The sequence below is a fragment of the Papaver somniferum genome, chromosome 5, assembly GCF_003573695.1.
Source record: "Papaver somniferum cultivar HN1 chromosome 5, ASM357369v1, whole genome shotgun sequence".
Lineage (NCBI taxonomy): Eukaryota > Viridiplantae > Streptophyta > Magnoliopsida > Ranunculales > Papaveraceae > Papaver > Papaver somniferum.
Genome location: NC_039362.1, coordinates 25,281,232 through 25,303,570, shown reverse-complemented (window position 1 = coordinate 25,303,570; position 22,339 = coordinate 25,281,232). Strand labels below are relative to the sequence as shown.

Below are 22,339 nucleotides of genomic sequence, written 5' to 3'. Positions count from 1 at the left end.
CCCATAAGGCTATAACCATCGGTCAATTTTCCGCGTCTTTGGAACTAGGCTTCTGGCTAAAGATTATTTTCCGCAAAAGTCAGCCCTCAAAATTGATAAAGTGGGTCGGCGTGATGTCTCCAGTACGGTGGTAAAGTTGTCAGGTGTGTTGATTCTCATTTCATGGGGTTGAAACCGGTTCACAATCAAAAAGAAAACAAAAATGAAATGGGATACCGCATATAGACAAAGAAAATCTTAGTAGCGTCTATTAACCGTTATGACAAGTCTTCTGCTGCCATTTTTGAATGTTTTGGCTGATGAAATCGGAGTTTACGTTAGTCTATTGACTTCTAGTCTCTATCACCATACATGAAATATAGGTGTCAAGAATATGCAACAGACTTGCAAAGAGTGAAGACTAGTTTGGTATTCAAAGAGAACAAAAAATCAGATGGCCACAGAAGATCAATCTGAAGAAACAAAGGAAATGGAAGTAATGGAGCAGAAGAAAATCAGTCTTATGAGAGCCTTTGTTGAGAGTCAAGATCCCACTTCTAAGGTTTCTTTCTCTTTGCTGTCTCCTTTCGTGTGCTTCTTGAACTCGAATCTTGTTTTATCAATTACATTAGTTTGTTTAACTACTTTTCTGATTTCGGTTTCTTACTTTTGTGTGCATTACTTGATTTTCACTTGGAATTTAAACAAAACTAGAACTCATTGGTTCCTGAAGTTTAAGAGTTGGTCAACTCCATCTTGCAGGTTAAATATTCAAGAAACATGGGGTATATCTAATGTGGAACAAGGTAAAAGAAAGCAATACTAGATTGCTATAAGCAAGAAGAGAAGAGAATTCAAGCAAGAAGAGAAAGATAAGTTTTGTGTTTAATAATTTGATTAAGTAATAGATAGCTCTTACAAGACTTAATCTAGCCTTTATATAGGCTTGAAGAATAACTAAACTAGGAAACGGAAAACTAAAAGGAAATCTAAAAGAATCCTAAAAATAAGAAAGACTGAAACTAAGAAACCATGGAAGCCAAACCTCTAAGCGGAATCTTCTGAAATTGTAGTATGCCCTGCATCAGTCCCCCCTTCTAGAGTAAAGCTCGTCCGCGAGTTGTCCAAACAAACCAGAAGTTCATTGTCACCATGAAACGTAAAAATCTCTTGAACATTAAATGTGTTGGAGATATTCCAATCATTTGGTAGATCAATAACATGAGCATTATCATTGATCTTCTTTAAAACCTTGAAAGGACCATATTTCTTCATCTTGGTTTTGTTATAAGTATCCACTGGAAATCTCTCTTTTCTTAGATGTATCATCACGAGATCCCCTTCCTTGAAGGTTTTAAACCTCTTGTGTTTATCAGCATCCTCTTTATATTTAGAATTGGACTTCTCCAGTTTAGATTTTACTTCATTATGTAATTCAGTTGCTTTGTCTACAAAAGAGTCGGCTGCAGTGTTTGTACTCTGTGTGGTGGGTAAGGCTACCAAATCAAGAGTATGATTAGGTACTTTAGAGTACACAATCTCAAATGGAGTTTTCCCAGTAGAACGATTCACAGAAGTGTTGAAAGCGAATTCCATATGTGGCAATAACACATCCCACTGCTTACTATTATCCAGGCACTTAGCTCTAATCAAATTCCCAAGTGATCTATTAACAACCTCAGTCTGTCCATCAGTTTGCGGATGTGAAGTTGTGCTGAATTGTAAACTGTGCCTAAGCGCATCCATAAACTTTTCCAGAAATAACTCAAAAATTTGGTATCTCTGTCAGAAGTGATAGACTTTGGAACCCCATGCAATCTTACTACTTCTTTAAAGAACAAAGAAGCAACATTAGAAGCGTCAGTTGATTTCTTACAAGCTACGAAGTGAGCCATTTTAGAGTAACGATCAACTACGACCATAACAGAATCATTACCTCTAGCAGTACGAGGTAAACCAAGTATAAAATCCATACTTATATCAACCCAAGGTGCATCAGGAACTGGTAAAGGAGTATACAACCCGGTATTTTGAATTGTACCCTTTGCTCTCTGACAGACCATGCATTTTTGTACGAACTTTTGTACATCACGTTTCAAAGATGGCCAGAAATATCTTTCTTCAATCAGGGCAATGGTTTTATCTCTCCCAAAATGACCACCAAGACCACTGCCATGTAATTCTCGCATAAGATGTAAACGTAAAGACCCTTGAGGAATACATAATCGATTCCCTTTAAAAAGAAAACCTTCTTGTATAAGAAAATCATCAACCCCATGAGTTTGAGAACTGCATTGATCCCATAGTTTGCCAAAATCTCATCTTCTGGATAAATGTCTTTGATATAGTCAAATGCATAACTCTCATTACGAATTGTTGTTAATAGATGACTTCTTCTACTTAAGGCATCAGCAACTTGATTCAATTTGCCACTTTTATGTCTCACGGAGAAAGTGTATTTGTTGAGTGTGGAAAGCCATCGATCATGCATTCTGTTAACTTTAGCAGAAGTATTCAAAAACTTCAAAGCATGGTTGTCAGTGTTGACAACAAATTCCCTATGTATAAGATAAGTATGCCACTGCTTAAGAGATTGAACAAGAGCCAATAACTCTAATTCATATGTAGACCATTTCTTTTGTGCATCTGAATTCTTCTCACTGTATATGCAATTGGATGACCCTCCTGTGATAATACTGCACCAATACCAACAACAGATGCATCACAATCTATTTCAAAAGGCTTGTTGAAATTCGGAAGTGCAAGAATTGGTGCCGTACAAAGCTTTTCTTTAAGAAGAATAAAGCTTTTATCCATTGCTTCCGTCCACTCAAACTTCTCCTTCTTGAGACAGTCAGTCAAAGGTGCAGAAATAGAGCTAAAGTTCTTCACAAATCTTCGATAGAAAGAAGCCAAACCATGAAAACTACGAACATCACGAATAGAAGTAGGAACTGGCCAATCTTCAATTGCTTGAACTTTAGAAGGATCGACATGAATACCATCAGTAGAAATCACATATCCCAAAAATGTTACTGAAGAAGCCATGAAGGTACACTTCTTCAAATTAACATATAAAGAGTTGTCAGCAAGAACTTGAAACACTTGTGAAAGATGTTGGAGGTGTTCTGGCTCACTGCGACTAAAAATTAGTATGTCATCAAAATAGACAATAACAAATTTACTGAGAAAGGGTTGGAGAACCTGATTCATAAGTCGCATAAAAGTACTAGGTGCATTAGATAACCCAAATGGCATGACCAGCCATTCATATAAACCTTCACGTGTCTTGAATGCTGTTTTCCACTCATCTCCACCTCGAATGCGTATTTGGTGGTAACCACTGCGTAAATCCAACTTAGTAAAAATAATAGAGCCCGACAGTAAATCAATCATATCATCAATACGCGGGATCGGAAATCTATAAGGAATGGTGATGCGATTTAATGCTCTGCAATCGATACACATCCTCCATCCATTGTCTTTTTTACTAACCAAGAAGGAGGACTGGCACAAGGACTGTTGCTAGGTCGTATCAAACCCTTTGTAAGCAAATCATTTACCTGTCCCTGTAATATCTCATGCTCAGCAGGACTCAAGCGATAGTGTGCTTGGTTTGGTAAAGAGGCTCCAGGAATAAAATCGATGCAGTGTTGAATATTCCGTAAAGGAGGTAATGCAGTTGGTAGTTCATCTGGAAATAAAACATTATATTGAAATAATAAGGGCTTCACCTTTGCAGGAACTCAATCATAGGCTTAGAATCTTCATGGGAATGTAAAGAATGTTGTGGGTGCAAAGAACGAATAACAGTGGCTACGACAGCATCAGTCTGCGCACAAGAGTTTGAAGTGGAATTGGATGGACTAAGAACCTTGGTTTTCCCATTATGAACAAAAGTGTAAGTATTCTCGAATCCATTGTGAACCGCGTGAAGATCGTATTGCCAAGGTCTGCCAAGAAGAAGATGGGTTGCCGTCATATTAATGACATCACATAGAACTGTGTCTTCATAACCCTCAAAAGAGAATGACACATAACACTGAAGAGTAATCTTCTGTGTGCTAGAGGCATTAACCCATCCTACAGTGTAAGGTTCTGGATGAGAAGTTACTGGTAGTTCAAGCTTCTTAACTACGTGATCAGCAATATAATTATCCACACTGCCACTATCAATTATCATCTTGCAGATTTTACCCCCAATATAACATCTGGATTTAAATACTGTGTCTCTGAGACTTGCATTGTTGAGTAAGAAATAATGGACGAATCATCCCAACAAACTCATCGTCATCACCAGGTGAGTCTTCATCTTCGAACTCATTAAGCGCACCAGTGACTTCATTAATGAACTGAGGTTCACCAATCAAAGCATTGAATTTCCGACAATCACTAGACGTGTGCCCCGATTGCTGGCATTTATTGCACTTATCTCCACGAAATTTTGCATAAGTATTAGTTTCTGTTGCGGTGGAAATTGTTGTTGCCTGTTATGAAACCGATTCCCTGTAGTAGGAGGAGTTGGTTGCAGAGAGTGAGACTGCTGACCCGGCTGAAGATCAACTGGATTGGCTAAGATAGGTGTAGCCAGAGGTGGAGTATAAGGCACAATATGGCTAGGTTGTCGATGTGAATGGCTAACATCATCATAAGGAGGCCTGGGAATAGTCAAAACAGTATCTGGAGAAAAGTTTTGAGATGAATTGGTACCCCTGGAATTATTTTGATAACGCCCTTGTCTGGATGGATAAGTCCTAGAAGAACGAAGAAGGCGATTTTCTATCTTAATAGCTTGCTGCACCGCTTCGACCATAGTAAAAACTGAATGAGTCATACCATTTTGTATTAATCTATTCAGCCCCTCAATGAATCTTGCAACTAACTGTTCTTCAGATTCTTTGAGTTGATTTCGTGCCACCAAATTATAAAAATCGGACACATATTCTTCAACAGTGTGTGCCCCCTGCTGAATGTTCTGCAATTTGATGAAAAGTTGCGGCATAAAGTCTCTAGGTAAGAACTTATCCCTGATCAAAGTTTTCATACGTGTCCAAGTACGTATTTTCGGTTTGTTAGCGTTTCTACGATCATCACAGATCTTATCCCACCAGGCTGCAGCTCCTCCTTTGAGCTTGTAAGTCACAAGTTTGACCTTAGAATCTTCAGGGACTTCCATAAATTCAAAAAAAGCTTCTACCTCAAAGAACCAATCAGTTAGTTCTTCAATACGAAAATTTCCAGAGAAGTTGGGAATATCAGCTTTTAGCTTATATTCGGGTAAAGAACTGTAAGGGTTGTGACCAGTTTTTAAACGTCGTTCTTCAATCCAATTCTTCTCTAGATCGTTCTCACGTTCATCTTCATCATCACTGTCGAGTGTAGGAGAAACTAGCTTCTTCTTTGAATGACCTATGAACCCTTCATACGGTTTCTTAATGTTTAAAGTACGCAATACATCTTTAGGTACTTCATCATTCTGTAAAAACTGAAGTGTATCATTTTTAGTTTTGTCTTCTAAGTCTACAAGCTCAGGCATATCCAAATCTATATTTATGTGTTTTGCAACCTTGAAAAGCTGATTCTGCATTGCTTCAACCCTAATTTTTCCTCCATGGACTTCTCAAGAGTTTCAGTAATGTTTTTTGCCAAAATCTCGGTATGAGATTTGATGAGAGCTTCGATTGCTGCTAGAGTAACTGGTTGAGCAGTCATTTTTTTTTTTTTTTTGTACTTAAAAGGAATGAAAAGGCGTTGTGGAAGCGAAGTAAAGGATCAAGTGATAGGATGAAAAACCTAAAACTAAGCTCTGATACCAACTAATGTGGAACAAGGTAAAAGAAAGCAATACTAGATTGCTATAAGCAAGAAGAGAAGAGAAGAGAATTCAAGCAAGAAGAGAAAGATAAGTTTTGTGTTTAATAATTTGATTAAGTAATAGATAGCTCTTACAAGACTTAATCTAGCCTTTATATAGGCTTGAAGAATAACTAAACTTGGAAACAGAAAACTAAAAGGAAATCTAAAAGAATCCTAAAAATAAGAAAGACTGAAACTAGGAAACTATGGAAGTCAAACCTCTAAGCGGAATCTTCTGGAATTGTAGTATGCCCTGCATCAATATCTTACGGGCATTGAGTTTGAGAGAATAAAAAACGGATCTTGAGTTTATGATACTTCTATGCTATTCAGTGTTTCATATGTAGCCTTGAGTTCTTGTAAATGTGAAATGTTTTGTGTAGGATGTGGATGACTTGATGATTAGAAGGTTTTTACGTGCTCGAGGGCATGATATAGAACAAGGTTCTGCCTTGTTCCTGAAATACCTCAAATGGAGACGCTCATTTGTACCTAATGGTTTAATCTCCGAATCCGAGATAACAAGCAATTTAGCCCATAAGAAAGTGTTCCTGCAAGGATTGGACAAACGTGGACGACCAATTATAGTCTCCTTTGGTTCTAAGCATCTCCCTAAGAAAGAGAAAGGAGGTGTTGAGGAGTTCAAGCGTAAGTTCTCACTTCCACACACTGTTTGAATCAAAATCCAAATTGTTCTTAAAAGCAGCGGCATTTGTACTCCCTCAGCTAATCTGAAGTTAAGAATTCCCTTTATCTGAGGCGGTTTTCCCTGATGATTACAGGTTTTGTGGTATACACTCTCGACAGAATATGTGCGAGGTAACTATTAATCATTCTTCACTTGTGTATGGCATTCAGTTCCGTTATCCTTACATTAACTTTTATTCCGACGACTTCAGGATGCCCGCAGGACAAGAAAAGTTTGTCGCCATCAAGATATGGAAGGCTGGGGATATTACTCGAATAGCGACACCCGTGGATGCCTAGCTGCTCTAACTTACAGGTTTGAACAGTTAACATATAGGATTCAACCAAATATCATTTGGGTCTTTACGCAGCTTAATAGATGAGTACTGCAAACTGGTACTGAATCGCAGGACAACTACCCAGAAAGGCTTGGGAAAATGTATCTAGTTCATGTTTCTTCAGTTTTTATGGCAGCATGGAAGTTAGTCTACCCATTTATAGATAGCAGCACCAAGAAAAAGGTAACAACTGAAGCACTCTCACTTGCTTAAAATTTGCAATGTTCCAAGACATTTCATCTGGGTACTTTTGGCTGAAAGCTTAACATAATCTTGCAGATCGTATTTGTGGAGAACAAAAAACTGAAATCTACTCTGCTGGAACACATCGATGAGAGTCAACTGCCAGAGATTTACGGAGGTAAACAACCATTAGTCCCCATCGAGGAAAGCTAAAGATCTTTGAAGTGGAGGAGATGAAGGATCCTGTAACTGACCTGAAAACAGAGGGATTATCGCCTTTGTTGCTTAAGTTGTGTGATGCACATCAGAGGCAACTTATGAATTCATTACTATTTCCATGTCACTTGTAAGTTACAAAGAGATGCTGCATTGCCTGATCACTATTCCATATTTAAGAAATTTGTGACATTCGACAAATGTACTGCATACATAACTAAATTGGCAATCCACATAGTATTATTCAACAGACTGAATGACAAGCAACAACAATAAAGTGTTGATGGTGGAATAATAGCTTGTACATATATATATGCAGTTGTTCAAAACCCACCTCAATTATTCAGAATTCAGAGCCAGACATAACTTCATCGATACAAGAATCCAAGTTGTAATATAAGAAACTTAATTAACAGGCTCAAACTATTTTCTTGAAGGAAAAAAAATGAAAAGATTGAACTTTTCTGAAAGAAAAATTGGTCTGAGATGTACCGATCCAACAACAAAAAAAGGAAAAGAAAAAGTATTTCCTTATTGTTTATCAACCAATCAGTAACTTGTTATCTTCCAAAAAGCTGTAAGTAGGTACTTCCAGGTTCTTTGGTGCTGGGCCCTTTCGGATCCTACCTGAAATGTCGTAGTGAGAACCATGGCATGGACAGAACCAACCACCATAATCCCCAGCGTTAGGCAAAGGGATGCAACCAAGATGGGTGCAGACACCAACAACAATAAGCCATTCTGGGTTCTTGACTCTAACTGCGTCCTCCTCTGGATCACGTAGGGTGAGTTGGTCGACACTGTTGGCAAGTTTTATGTCATCCTCAGTCCGGCGTCTGATGAAAACTGGTTTCCCACGCCACTTGACAGTCACAGTAGAGCCAGGCTCAATGCTTGTCAGATCAACTTCAAGAGAGGCCAGGGCCAACACATCCTTACTTGCAGACATGCTCAATACAAACTTGAGGACCAGCAAACGAATCAGGGAAGCATAGACGAACCTTCCACCAGTCAACACAAAGTAAGCAAATGCACGCTTGCTTGGATCTCCAGGGGGGTAACGCTCGTGGTTGTAGTTATCATAAACTATTTTATTGGTGGGGTTCTTCAGAGCTGCAAGAGTTGCTGGGGTGTGTTCCTCCATTCCAATGTTAGATATTTGCTGTGTAATAGAATCAGAAGCAAACCCTGGCACAATTAACAAACCCATTAGTCCAAATGAAAACTTGGCATAATGCATCTTCGTCATTTCCAACAGAGCAAGTGGCTAAGAATGACCGTAGCTTATGTGAGATTCCCATTCCCCAGTCAAAAAAATACGTAATCTTCAAAGATTCCGGTGTGACAGATGGTTTACATCTTGATCAATATGCATAACTCTTTGTAATCCTAGTCTTACCTTGAAGCGCACTCAACTAAGAAACTTCGAGTGTGCCCTTAAGTAGTCCCTTTTAAGATGTTGCTCTATAGAATGACAAGATATGAAGGTTTATTTCGAAACTGTACTTGTTGATACTGTCATAATTCTATGTAGGCTACAATTCATTCTATTATCTCATATCTTGCTATTTCATTTCAAGTAATTATGTCACCGCCACACGAAAGGTTCTACTTCATTTTATTTTTTTTCCTAATAGGTATGAAGTTACAACTGAACATAAGAGCTCTAATACTTAATACTTCAAAACACTTGCAATTTGATACTCTAATGAATAACCAGAGAAAGGAGATTAAGTTACAACCCCAGAAAATGGATGTAAATGGAAGTTCAGACAAACCATTAATTCTTGAATTACAGATAAAATGTAAGAATTACTTCAGCTATTACATAATGACTGAACATGGAAAATCTTGAGAATAGCTTCAAACCAGTAAACAAAAACTTAATTCTCAAATCTTACTGAGACGCATCTCGTCCCACCAAAAGACTGCAACAAACAGAGAAGGAGATGCAACTCACAGATCACAAATGAAAAAAAAAAAAAAAAAAAAAAAAAAAGGTCATTTTCTACAAAATGGGAACACTGAACAACAAAGCACCAATCTGGGTCATCTAATTGACCACACAAAACAAACTTTTCTAGGTCAGTTACCCTTACCCCTCCCCTCTTCGCATCATATCATACAATATAAACGCATAGGAATCAATATGATGATAACAAATTTCACTAATCAAGTTTTCATCCAATCATTACCACCTCATAATCTAACCCATAAAAATTTAATCAAAACGAAATATTATCAAAACCCTAAAAATGAAAATAAAATAAATCTGAAAGAAAAATGAAGGAATTCTAACCTCGGGTGGAATAGAGAAAAGCAGATCTAGATGTGAAATTAGTAATATCTGATTTTGATTCATCAGAAGTCATCTTAGAATCTCCACCACCACCGATGAGATTCCTGTATGAAGATACTGAAGCCGGAGCTGCAGTTTGATTACTTCTCCATGAGAGAGAAGACAATCTTCTCCCTGCAATTCTCAACATCTTATTTTCTGATTTTTCTTCTTCTTTTTGGATTTCTTCTTCTGATTATTAGGTTCTTACTCCTCTGGATCTTGAGAGACGAGATACAAAGAAGAAGGAGATAGAAAAAAGAGAAAAAGAGTCGGCTAAATTTGGAAGAGGTAATCCGATTTAATGGGGGTACTGTTTCCCGTGTATAAACTATTGACCGTGATACCATCATCGCAGCCGTTTAAACTGATGACTGTGATTATTAACGGTGGAGATTGGTGAATAAGAAGATGCTGGGCTTGGCTAGAGTAAGTAAGTGTGATTAATGGGCCTTGTATGTGTTTGAACTTCACCAAGGTATTGAAAGCGTCAAGCCAAGCGTGACTCGTTTTTCATTTTTAAGAAGTGATGCATATGTTGAAACGCAAGCGTCAATTCATGGTTGGTGTTTGAAGCGGATATTTATATGTAAATAATATTGAGTTATGCGAGACATTCAATAGATTTGTTTTCTACAATGAGATATAATATAAATTTAAGATGTGATATGAATTGATGTAATATAAATTTGTTTTTTACGATAAGACGCAGGTTCAAACATTTTCAAGGCTCAATTTTTTACTTAGACTTAAGAAATTGACCGTCCAAAGCTTGATTTTTTTACTTAAACTTAAGGAATTGACTGGTCAAATGTCAAATAATGGTCAAGAATCGGATATTCTGTGGAAAGCTTAATTTTTTTAATTTACACTTAAGGAATTGACTGGTCAAATGTCAAATAATGGTCAATACTGGTCAAATTTCAAATAATGGTCAAGAATCGCATATCCTGTGGAAGGCTCAATCTTTAACTTGCACTTAAGGAATTGGCTGGTCAAATAATGGTCAAGAATCGCATATCATGTGGAATCTTAACGCTTCTGAATAGATACGCTTCACTAACGCGACTCGAAGTGTTTTAAGGAAATTCTAAGCGACTCGTGCGAGTCTAAAAACCATGCTTGAGATCAGTGCGATTGCTCACGCGTGGTTGTTCAAAACGAGTAATGTACAAAGAAGATATTTTTCTTAGAGAGCTAGATTTTTTTAGTTTTTGTTAGGAAAGAAAATATATTAAACTCAAAAGGAATACAAAATCTTTATGATGAAATGGGTAGGAGTATTTTTCCCATTCACCTATTGCATCATTTCTTCTGTTAAATTTGGCGGTTTTCTCTGCTAATCCATTAAGATCACGACTATATAACAAAATTGAAAGAAAGAAAACGAGTTCAGGAAAAATAAACAATCATCTAAAATTGTGGAACTAGACCAACTAATCTGGTTATAACTTTTATTTAGGTTGGAGATAACATTATTGGCATCCCGTATAACAACTATCTTATGGTAGTTCTTCGACTCGACAGCTTCCAGTGCTACCAAGCTTTCTGCTTTCTCTGCATCACTTGTTATCCCTGAGATGGTTTTTGCAGCTATGGTAGCTTCCTGCTGAGTCTGCTAAGATTAAACCAATTCCAGACTTGTGAGTCTCTGTATCAAAAGAGGCATCAAAATACACTACGTAGCAATCATGAGATATGTTTTCTAGGACTCTAGAAACATCTTCAATATTTATTGTGTGTTGTCGGTGTTGATCATTGTTATTATGATTCATCATGGCATTAAATGTTTCAATTGATGTCCTACATGCAATTCTTGACACACTTAAATGGTCAACTTGTTTCTCCTGAAACATAATATAGCATCGCTCTGTCCAAATACTCAAAGTTATTGTAAATACATAATAGATCTGTTCTTGTGTATAGTTTCCAGTTAACCATTTCCTTATTTATTCAATGATCAAAATGTTGGTACCAGAGTATGATAAAACAAAATTACCATCATGAAACAGAAGCCCGGACTGATCTAAAAAAACTACAACGGAGAATAATATGCTCCATTGTTTCATCATGGTTATTATCACACATGATGGAATGAGTATTATGGTTAGGAACATAGTCTGTTAACCTATATTTTGAAGGTAGAATGTTCTTGATGCATTCCTAGATGAAAATTTGTACTTTAGGCATGACCGTAGAAGCCTATAGATTTTTATAGATAAGAGTCTGGGAGTTTTCCAGAGTGTTGCTAGCGGGGTTACTAATTATAACTCTATACACTGATTTAACAGTGAGACAACCATATATTCTTAGTATATGTCCATATAAGTCTATCATCACAAGTTATAGGGATTCTAGTTCTCAAAATCTTCTGGGTATTATCATGGGTGTAGAAGAACTCTACTAGGTTGGAGTTCCAAGTATGAGTGGTTTGATCAATGAAATGCGCAACAGTATGGTTGGGTTCTGATATGAGATGCAAAAGGTTGCAGATGCATTAGGTATCCAGTTATAATTGAATGCATTGATTTGGTTACCATTTCTAACTTCCCAAATATAGTGTTTCTTGATTACATTAAGACTAGTACAAATTCTAGTCCATACCTAAGAATGGTGTCTAGTTTATATAGTGGAGGGGATGACAATTACTAAAATACTTATATTTTAGTATGATTTCCCAGAGTTCATTGGAGGAATATATGAGATTCCAAGCGGTTTTCGTAAGGAGAGCAACATTCATCTGCTTTAGTTTACGGAAACCTAAATCTCCTTGGGACTTGTGAGTACAGACTTTACTCCATCCTTTTAAGTAAACTCCCCTGTGATAATCCTTTCCCTAGTAGAAGTCTATTTGAGACCTCTCCATTTTTTGGATGGTGGTGTCAGGAAGTAAGAGGGAGTTCATAGCATAAATTGGGTGGAGTTTAGAACATGTTTAACTAAAATAGATCTTCTAGCTATATTAAGATGGATTCCATTCCATTTGGATAGTTTTTTATCAAATCGGTCAACTAAAGGAGCACAAGTCTCGACTTTAGATTTACCATGGAATAAAGGAATATCTGTGTACTTCTCGTTTAACTCAACTTTTCTTGACATTCTAATGAGAAAAACACAGTGATCAGGAATTCTTACAGAAAAAACAAGCTGACTTTTTAAAGTTTATCATCTATCCAAAAATGAGACTAAAGTCTTTGATTACGGATAATAACTTTTGTGTGAGATGCCTTAGTGAAGATAAGGCAGTCATCGACAAATTAAAAGTGATTTCTAGTTACCTTTATGCCATGAAACAAGTTGGTTTCTTCTGCATGTAAAAGATACCTAGAATGGTTCCATACATAGGATATAAGGCACGGAGACAATGAATCTCATTATATTAAACCTCTAGTACCTCTAGTAGGCTTATAAACAAGACAAGGTGATTCATTATGCATCACAGAGATAGTGGTTGTGCTGATGCATTGTTGGATAAGTTCACACCAATGATACGAGAAACCAAATATTTTAAGCACATTTATTAGAAAATTCCACTCGACTCTGTCAAAAGTTTTTGACATGTCGAGTTTTAAACCCATTATTTCAGTTCTATCCTTCTTCTTTTTGATATAAAGTACCAGCGCATGTGCAAAGATTACATTATTCTGGATATTCTTATTAGGAACATAAGCATCTTAGTATGGGCCAATCAATTTATATAGTAAGGGTTTCATTATATTAACAAGAATTTTGGAAATTATTTTGTAACTAATATTACATAGAGAAATTGGTCGAAAATATGATGGAGTAGCAGGATTTTGACCTTAGGGATAAGAGATAAGAACGTATGATTCATTTCCTTAAGCAAATGTCTACTATTGAAAAAACATTTAATTATATTCCATATATCAGTTTCTACATGTTGTTTGCAAAACCCCAGTGGGAATCCATCTGGACCAGGAGATTTCCAAGATATCATTTGCTTAATGGTATCTCTTACTTCTTGTAAATAAAGATGAACATTCTCTGGATTAGATCAGTTTTAGCATCATCCACGTCCAAATCAATACATGACGCATTTCAAGTTTCGCGTACATATCTGATCCAACACCTAATGGATGTGAGGATAGATGGATTGGACGCAGATGATCCTATGGATTTTTAATTTTGCAAATAATACAGGTGGGAAAAATGCAACAATAACCATAAATTAATACAAAAAATCATTGTTAAAGATGGAAAAATGCAATTATTATTTGTTTCCTCACTACCTCTCAAGTTCAAGCCCTAAAAATTCGATGAAAGTAAATGTTGATAATAAGTGAGAATATGATGGATCAAATATTAATAATATTTGAAGTTATATTTTCGAAATTCCATATATTCAATTTAATGGTTCTAGGTGTCCAATGAATATCAACATCCAAACCAAAATTTATTCATCTAATTGTTTAGTTCTCCACTGTGATTTATTTACTGACAAAAAAATATATTGATAAACTGAACTTTTATTAAGAACAGAGAATTACATTAGGTAGCAAGTAATGGGTATAATCTATAATTGACACGATCAAAGAACTCGACCCCTTTAGGTTTAACTTCTTTTGCTGATGTATCTACTAGAAGTAAAACTTTCAAATTCCAAACTTAAAAGCAATTGATGGGAAAGAACTAAACAAATTTATACAAGCATTTAAATTAACATGTGCTCTCCAACGTAAAGTAGAACGACTAACTAGATCACCATTTATTAAGTTCACTAAATTTTGACAATTATTTATTATGTAGCAATTATCAATTGCAGATATTTCATCAAACTCAAAGTTTGCATTAAGGTTTCAGCTTCTGCATCTAGGGGTTGGCTGCCCATCCAACTTTGTTTATTATCAGCAATATGAATGGTAAAACCCATATAATAATAAGATTTTTAAAAACGAGACATCAAAACTGATATTCCAACCGTAATTTAAATCATTCTAGTTTAAAGTTTGAATCATACTAGAAATATCTAGGTTTGGCAACAAGAATGTTTATGTGATCCAAACTGATCTTGTTAATATGCTTACTTGCATCAGGAACAAAGCTTTCAAAAATAGTTTCATTTCTATTTTTCCATATTGACCAAAGTATGTACAATATTTTATCCGGATATAACTTAAAAACTTTTTCATGCATCAAAATGTTAAACCGGGAAGAAAATTATTATTATGATTATGATTATTCAGAGTATGCAAGTAAAGCAAATCAAATGGTCTTTTGTAAAAGGGCATGATCACGAAGATACCAAGTACACCACAATCTCAAGTTGTTTCACCTGCTGTGAAGACTTATGTTGTTATGTTATCTCAACTCCTTCGGATCGTAACCCGAAACAGTAAAGGACTAATTACTTGTTTCGGTAACTACCCTACAGTGTACCGGCAATGGTTATAGATAATTTGAGTATTAAGGGTGTTTCGTTTATTTAATACAATAAAAAATCCCTTGGTCAAAGATGATGAGATTTCAATTGTAAAACCACAAGTGCACGGCTATCGATGAGATATTATGCAAAATACGCGTTCGTTCCACATGGACTAAATAATTGTCATCTCTAAATTTATAACTAAATTGTAAATAATAAAATTTAATATTAACTAGTAAAGAAAATAATACCAGGATTTTGTATCCCACCAAATTAATCATCCAAGATATCCATTTTATCTCTAGAAAATATTCATATATATCACTCAAGACAGTATCGAAATCAATCTCATGTCTCGGTAAATGTTGCAATTAAAATAAATATACAACTTTTGTTGTAAACCCGAAATAGTTTAATCTCCTTCGCTTATAAAAAATCAATAGCTGAAGGCTATTCAAAACGGTTAAAAGAACAAAGCACTTAAAAGAGAAATTAATAAGCAGTTAAATCCAAAAGAATATTTTATTAGATAATACATGTGTTTCTTACATAGTAGAATTGACTTCCTCCTCCACCCTAGCGGAGAAATTACTCCATTATTACAAAAAAAGAAATATTAAAAGAATGAAATAAAAACTTTACTACTCTTTTGCTCCGACTCCGGACACCCTTTTTTCTTGTATCCACAACTTATTTATAGCTTTCAAAGGAAACCATTTTACTTTTTTATTTACCGCTACCACATCATCGCCCAATGAGAATGCGCCACATGTCAGGATAATGAAAAATCCTTCAATAAGAATGTGCCACGCGTCAAATAATATAATTCTCATGCAGTTACAATTTTCTTTATTTGAGAATGATTTATTCTTTATTAACTCCAATCATAAAGAATAATATTCTTTTCATACTATTCATATATTTAATTCCCATTAATTACTCCATGTAGATTTATTACTTAATACTTTTATTTTCTTCATTATAAATAAAATATCTCCAAATATGGTTTTAATATCTTGTAAATAATGTCGACATAATGGGTCCCACACTTTTTACACACACCTTGCCATGTTTACCACACTCTCATATCTAAATTTTTGGACCAAATGAAATAATTCTCTATCTTCTTCCTTTTGGGCCTAGGCCATTAAATTATAAATCAATTCATTTCCTCCATTTTACAAGCAGAATTTCTCATTTTAGTCCATCGAGCTTTATTTCCCCAAAACACCTACAAATATATAAAAACAAGTTTATTAACGAAAAAACTGAGTCCTAGCTAATGTAGCGTCGCACTTACGTACTTATCAAATTCCCCACGCTTACATTTTGCTACTCCTCGAGCAAAACAGAAAATATATCCGCTCAACAACTGGATATGGAGTAATATATAGAGAGACCCGCTGAACAGCTGATCATAAGTAACAAACCTCAAGACCTGCGGAACAGCTGATCATGCAAGAAAATACCATACTATAGACCCGCTCAACAACTGATCATTTTTTTTAAACCGCTCAACAACTGATCATATATTTTGTTTTTTTTTTTTGAAATTGGAAGAAAATGCCCTATAATAGACCCGCTCAATAGTTGCATAACATGCAAGAAAATACCCTATAATAGACCCGCTCAACAGCTAATCATAACATGCAAGAATATAACCTACAAGTTAACTACTCTTAGAGCACTGCTCGGTCGAACTCGCAAGCGTTTCTATCTCAAGCTTGTTTGTCAAGTTTAGGTGATCAAAACTATAAGTCTTGATTTCTAGTCTACTTGTATCTATGTTTCATATTAGGATGAAATGTGTAGTTCATCTTCAGACTTCATGGAATTCATCGATTGAAGACGAAGATCTACTTAGGAGAGCTTGGAGGAACTTCATCAACAAAAGGTAAGTGAAGACTAAAACTTATATATCACTCAGAAGACTATTCTATTCTATATCTTAAGGAGACTAAGTCGTATAAATATATAGACTTTTATATTATACACATTTGATATTTGGAACTGAGTTTAACTCGATTATCTATTTCTCGAAATATATGTTGGAAGCTTTTTGCTTTAGCTACATTCATCATTATTCTTGATGAGTTTAGTTGGAAACAATTTATTTGTTGGAAACTAAATAATAAGTCAAAATATGATCATATGAAAATCGCCTTGAAATATCTTACACGATTTGTGTGAGACAATCATTTGATGTCGTCTCGGAAAGATTCTTATTAATCATTCGATCACTTGAAAATGACTTATAAGCTAATAATTTGTGTGAGACGGCTATTGTCGTCTTCTAAGGATGTTTCAACGATTGGAATGGGAGTTTAAAACAATTAACCTTTGTCTAGATACATCACAGTATGCATACCAGTATGCAAACTGTTTTGGTATGATTCAGGTCCGGAAACCTTATTTGCGTACCTAGTATGCGAACGGTTTTAACTGTTAAAGTCCGGGAACCAAGTACGCATAGCAGTATGCGGCCGAATATATCTGAGTTAAGGTCCGGGACAGCAGTATGCATACCGATATGCGAACTGCTGGACAAAAACCAAAGTCCGGAACTATAGTTTGCGTACCCGTTTGCAAACTTAGTGGTTAAAGTTCTCAAATCAGTTAAGTATGTTTTCATACTCATGAAACAAATGCATTTACGAATTAAATAATGCAATCTTTTCAAACTGTGGCTTAATGTTCATGCATTAATTCTTGTATAAGTACTTTGTACAATTACAAATCAACCTGATTTGGTTTCAATTGGATCATACATACTTCTATGTGATTGAGAACAATTAAACAACTCTATGTGAAACACAATTAAATTCATTTAATTATATTTCATGTTTGATTGATCATCATAGTTGATCTAAAAATATTAGATGAATGTGGTTAATACAAAATTGTTCATATGGCTAACTTCGGTTAACTATTATTGAGCCAACTCAATATATACGTTTAGTTCCGGTTACCCATATCTAAATAATAGTATATTTCATTTGTGTGTAACAAGCTAAGACCATCTAACGGTGGAGAGATATTGTGTTGGTTTTAAGCAGACTTAGCTTGAATCTTAAATCAGGTTTTCATCTAACGGTAAATATTGAATGCTTTGTTACTAAGCTATCTTAGTTTTGATTGAAATCAAACCCTGATTTAGAAGACTATATAAGGGAGAACTCTAGCAACTGGAAAACCGAATCCCGACACTTTCATGTGTCCTAGTTGCGACTAGAGTCGATTCTCCTTCAACCTAGGTTTTTCCAAAACCATTATAGGTTAACGACTTGAACACTTCATTTAGGATTCGTGAATCTAGACCCAACTATTTTATGTGTAGTTGTGTGATATGTCTTACTTGTTCAATCGTATTGAGTACTATCTTCTCTAAGATTAACTCGAGATTTATCTCCGATATGTAAGATATATAAACTAATCACAAAGCTCTTCGTCTCATTCTTTGTGATTCCACACACTTCTTCTACTACCATATAGTTAAGTTATTGTGAGGTGATTGATATTTCTAGGCTGTTTTTCGGGAATATAAGACCGGATTATCAATTGGTTCCTGTTCATCTTGATTTATCAAAAGTCGGAACAAAAACTTCATGGGTACTTCTGCGGGAGACAGATTTATCTATCAGATAGACTTATCCGTGGGAGACAGAATTGTTTATAAGTCTTCGACTTTGGGTCATAGCAACTTTTAGTTGTGTGTGAGATCAACTAAGGGAATCAAATGCGTAGAGTCTTGCTGGGATTCAGAGGCGTAAGGAACGTGACTATACCTTGATCAGTGTGAGGTTGGTTAAGGCTCAACTACATTCCAGTCCGAAGTTAACTTGTAGTAGGCTAGTGTCTGTAACGGCTTAATACAGTGTGGTGTTCAAATCTGGACTAGGTCCCGAGGTTTTTATACATTTGCGGTTTCCTCGTTAACAAAACTTCTGGTGTCTGTGTTATTTCTTTTCTGCATTATATTTGTTTATATAATTGAAATATCACAGGTTGTGCGTATTTCAATCAATTGGTAAATCCATCCTTTGGTTGTTGATATAAATTGATTGACACTGTAGACCCGATTCAATCACCTTAATCTCCACCATAACCCTAATTTCTATTTTTTTAACTCAAACCAACATCACTTCAAAATGCTCACCGTTTAATCCATGAAATCAATAGCAGTTGCCCCTCTAATTCTTGGTCTGAAAAACAACCATATCTCCCTTAACCAACGAACCAGACCCAAGGCTTGCCAGCGGTAGACTTTGGTTAAAGGCAGCAACGAGAACCCACTGTGTTCTACCCTCAAACCATATATTTGTTGTTAGTGCTCGAATAAGAGAAGTAAAATTAATAGCTTGAGTCTTGACCTAAAACGATGTATTTAGGCACCCATACTTCAGATACGAGATACCTTTATTAACTTAAAAGAGAGAATAATGGTAGCCCTGATAAACTGAGTGTCTGCCTTCAGTTGCTTTTCACACTTTGAAGCCTCCTCTCCCTCCATGCTTCGTGTTCCTCAATTCCCAAGGTTTCCAAGCAATAAATTAATCTTTTATTCTCTTACTTTTTTTTTCCTGGGACCCCAAAACACCTATAAAACTCAAAAAGAATGTAAAATACACAATTCACAAGAAAAATAACAAATAAAGCATAATCAATTGATAGTAAATCAAGGTGTTTAGGACACATATCAAATTCCTCCACACTTAGACTTTGCTAGTCCTCGATCAAACTAAACTAAACTGAACATCAAGTGTAAAACTCCCTATTATTGAGGTTACGGTTACACTTATCATGTGTAACAGGCCTTTAAACCCCTAGGTGTCCCAAGCGGACGAGTTATAGTCTCATGAGGGTTTTTCAAGTGGTATACCCACAAAATCTACTCTTCCAACTTTCAAATACTTCAAAATTGTTAGCATCCAATGCGCTACAAAGATATAGATCTTCTTTACACTAATAATAGGAAGTTATAAGTACCAAAGAACATATTCTCATGCTTAAATGTTGAGAGAGCCATACGAAAAAATTCAGGTTCGAGAGCGACCGACTAAGAATTTCACCTTGACTTGTGCCTTATCAATAGGGTTTTATGATTGTTAACACTCAAAAGATGATTTTTTTAGTCTCACATGTGTGCATGTAGGAATGAAGAAAAAAATCATGCAACACGTTGAATGGTGGGAAGGAACAACTTCTGAAATAATATTTTTGAAAACCCACATCTTTTACCGTTTTGAAACCCATTTTATGACGATCTCTAAGCAAGGAAATCAACCACTATGCAAGGATGGGAAAATGCTTACTTACCTTGTTATCCGATCTACAATTAACAACACTTTCACAGCATCCCATAGAAACGTCTTCGATCTTCGTCTTCGGTCTTCAACTATTGATGATGAACTCTTGAACTTCGTAGAATCTTGACAATTGTAAATCTTTTTTCTCAAATCCTTGTTACTCGAAACTTCTTCATGGATTTTTCTTATTCCCGTGACTTTATTAAATACATACAACACTAAATGCAAACTAAAATAATGAAACAAATACATTCTCTTCTTTTTTCTTTTATTTTCTTTTCTTTTCTCTTTTTTTTTTCTGAGACAAGAAGAATAAAATTTATAATACAAATCAGAAGGGATTTTTAAGTCCTGAACGGTCGGACAACATTTTGAGAGACAGACGTCGTATCTGACCATCCCGGTCCCATCCTAGCTAAGGACATCCGACAAATGTAAGAGTTTTAACCTCTTTTCTTTATGACTTTGCATTAATTAGGTTCCCTCATAATTAGATCATAAATAAAACTGAATATTTAAAAAAAAAAAAAAACATCATTAGCTTTATTTATCTCATTATTTGATTTTTCCAATGTATTATCCATCTAAAAATATATAAATGCTTAATTAAATATATAAATATTGACTAACCTATGGTGGATTTCCTCAACTGCCAACATATCAAAAGTAGGGCATTTATGTACTTTGGCATCACCTAATAACTCAAATGACTTAAAACTAATTATCAGGTCTTCAACATATACAAGTTCCAAATTCATATCAATATTAAAATTTATAGTACTCCACTTATTTATTTTTTTAAATGTGGGTTTTTATTTTTTAAAAAACTCTATATTGTATTTAGGAAAAATCCTTCAAATGTAAAATAAAAAATATTTAAAATTTAAAAAGTAAGTTAATATTTTTTAAATCTTTTAGAAAATCTTAGTTTAACAATTTTTTTTTTATATTTAAGAATATACTTATCTAAGCTTTGATCATGTTGGAGTTGTTTTAATAGAAGAAAAATGGTCATGGTATGACTGCTCCTGCGCAATACAGTTCGTTTCAGTGCACGCACAGAATATCGAAATATGACATGAGTATTCAAAACATGCCATATATAGCGTAAAGGAAAGTAATCGCTCATTACATGGCCAGATACAATCGTCTATTTCGTTGTGTCCGACCATCTCAATCTCATTCCAGAAAAAGACATCCGACGGATGTAATATTTGTAACGTCCAGTTATGGATATATCCATTGATAACCCTCATCATTAGTTCCTCGCCAAACAAAAAAAACTAACGTGCAACAAAAAAAGTCATTACCAATTAAATGCTACAACTATGTAAAATTCATAACTCATAATTTTTATTAAAAATAAATAAATAAATTGACTCGTATCTTTTTAAAATCGAATTATCCTACCTTCATCAACCTACAAAGAACGAATAACATTAGAATATTTGCGTTTACAAATGTAAAACCCTCATTTCTGCCTTGAAATAAATTAACTTTCCTTCATTAACATGCAAAGAACAAAGAACATTATGTCAAAAATACAAAATTTAATTTTCATTTGACTTGATTTCTTTTTCTGGAACAATTGAAATATAAAATTAAATACATACAATTGAAATATATCGAGATAATGAATCAGCAAATTTTTTTACTTCAATCATACACCTAATTTTAATTTTAGTGCAAAAACAATGGATATTTTAAAGCTTATATTTGACCAAGCTATTACATGTAAACTCGCAAGCTTACATTCTCTTTAGCCTTGCAAATCGAATGAAAATCTAGCTTGGAATCACATTCCTTTTCAAAGATGCACTGACACTGAAACCTCAATCTTTTCATAAACCTCCCAGAATTTTTGGATAGTTTCTTTTTTCCTATGCATCTACTAAATATATGTTTTTATCTTCTGGATCCCAGTTGTTTTTTCCTCCATAACAACATGATTGAACATCGTCATCTAAATCTTCAGTTACTGACCCAACACTATCACTAAATCCTTCTTTAGTATCGTGATTCACCTCCAGCTTCACAACTCCTTTTTTTGTGT

The 22,339-nt window shown here is 35.0% G+C and overlaps 1 protein-coding gene and 1 pseudogene across 1 annotated transcript; one reads left to right on the top strand and one right to left on the bottom strand.

Annotated features, from left to right (window-relative positions):
- The first annotated feature begins 433 nt into the window (after positions 1–433).
- LOC113278875 lies at positions 434–7,349 on the top strand (annotated as a pseudogene).
- Positions 7,350–7,473: 124 nt separating this feature from the next.
- LOC113281202 (cytochrome b-c1 complex subunit Rieske-4, mitochondrial-like) lies at positions 7,474–9,871 on the bottom strand. The gene is made up of 2 exons (XM_026529878.1): positions 9,559–9,871; positions 7,474–8,447 (listed from the first exon to the last, which is right to left on the bottom strand). The coding sequence occupies exons 1-2, from the start codon at positions 9,746–9,748 to the stop codon at positions 7,801–7,803; spliced, it is 837 nt and encodes a 278-aa protein (XP_026385663.1). The 5' UTR covers positions 9,749–9,871; the 3' UTR covers positions 7,474–7,800.
- Positions 9,872–22,339: the final 12,468 nt, after the last annotated feature.

Bases quoted from the DNA above. Each gene is read 5' to 3' on its own strand.
- LOC113281202 (XM_026529878.1), bottom strand. From the start codon at position 9,748: ATGTTGAGAATTGCAGGGAGAAGATTGTCTTCTCTCTCATGGAGAAGT. The intron at 8,448-9,558 runs GTTAGAATTCCT...TAATTGTGCCAG, and splicing joins TTTTCTCTATTCCACCCGAG to GGTTTGCTTCTGATTCTATT.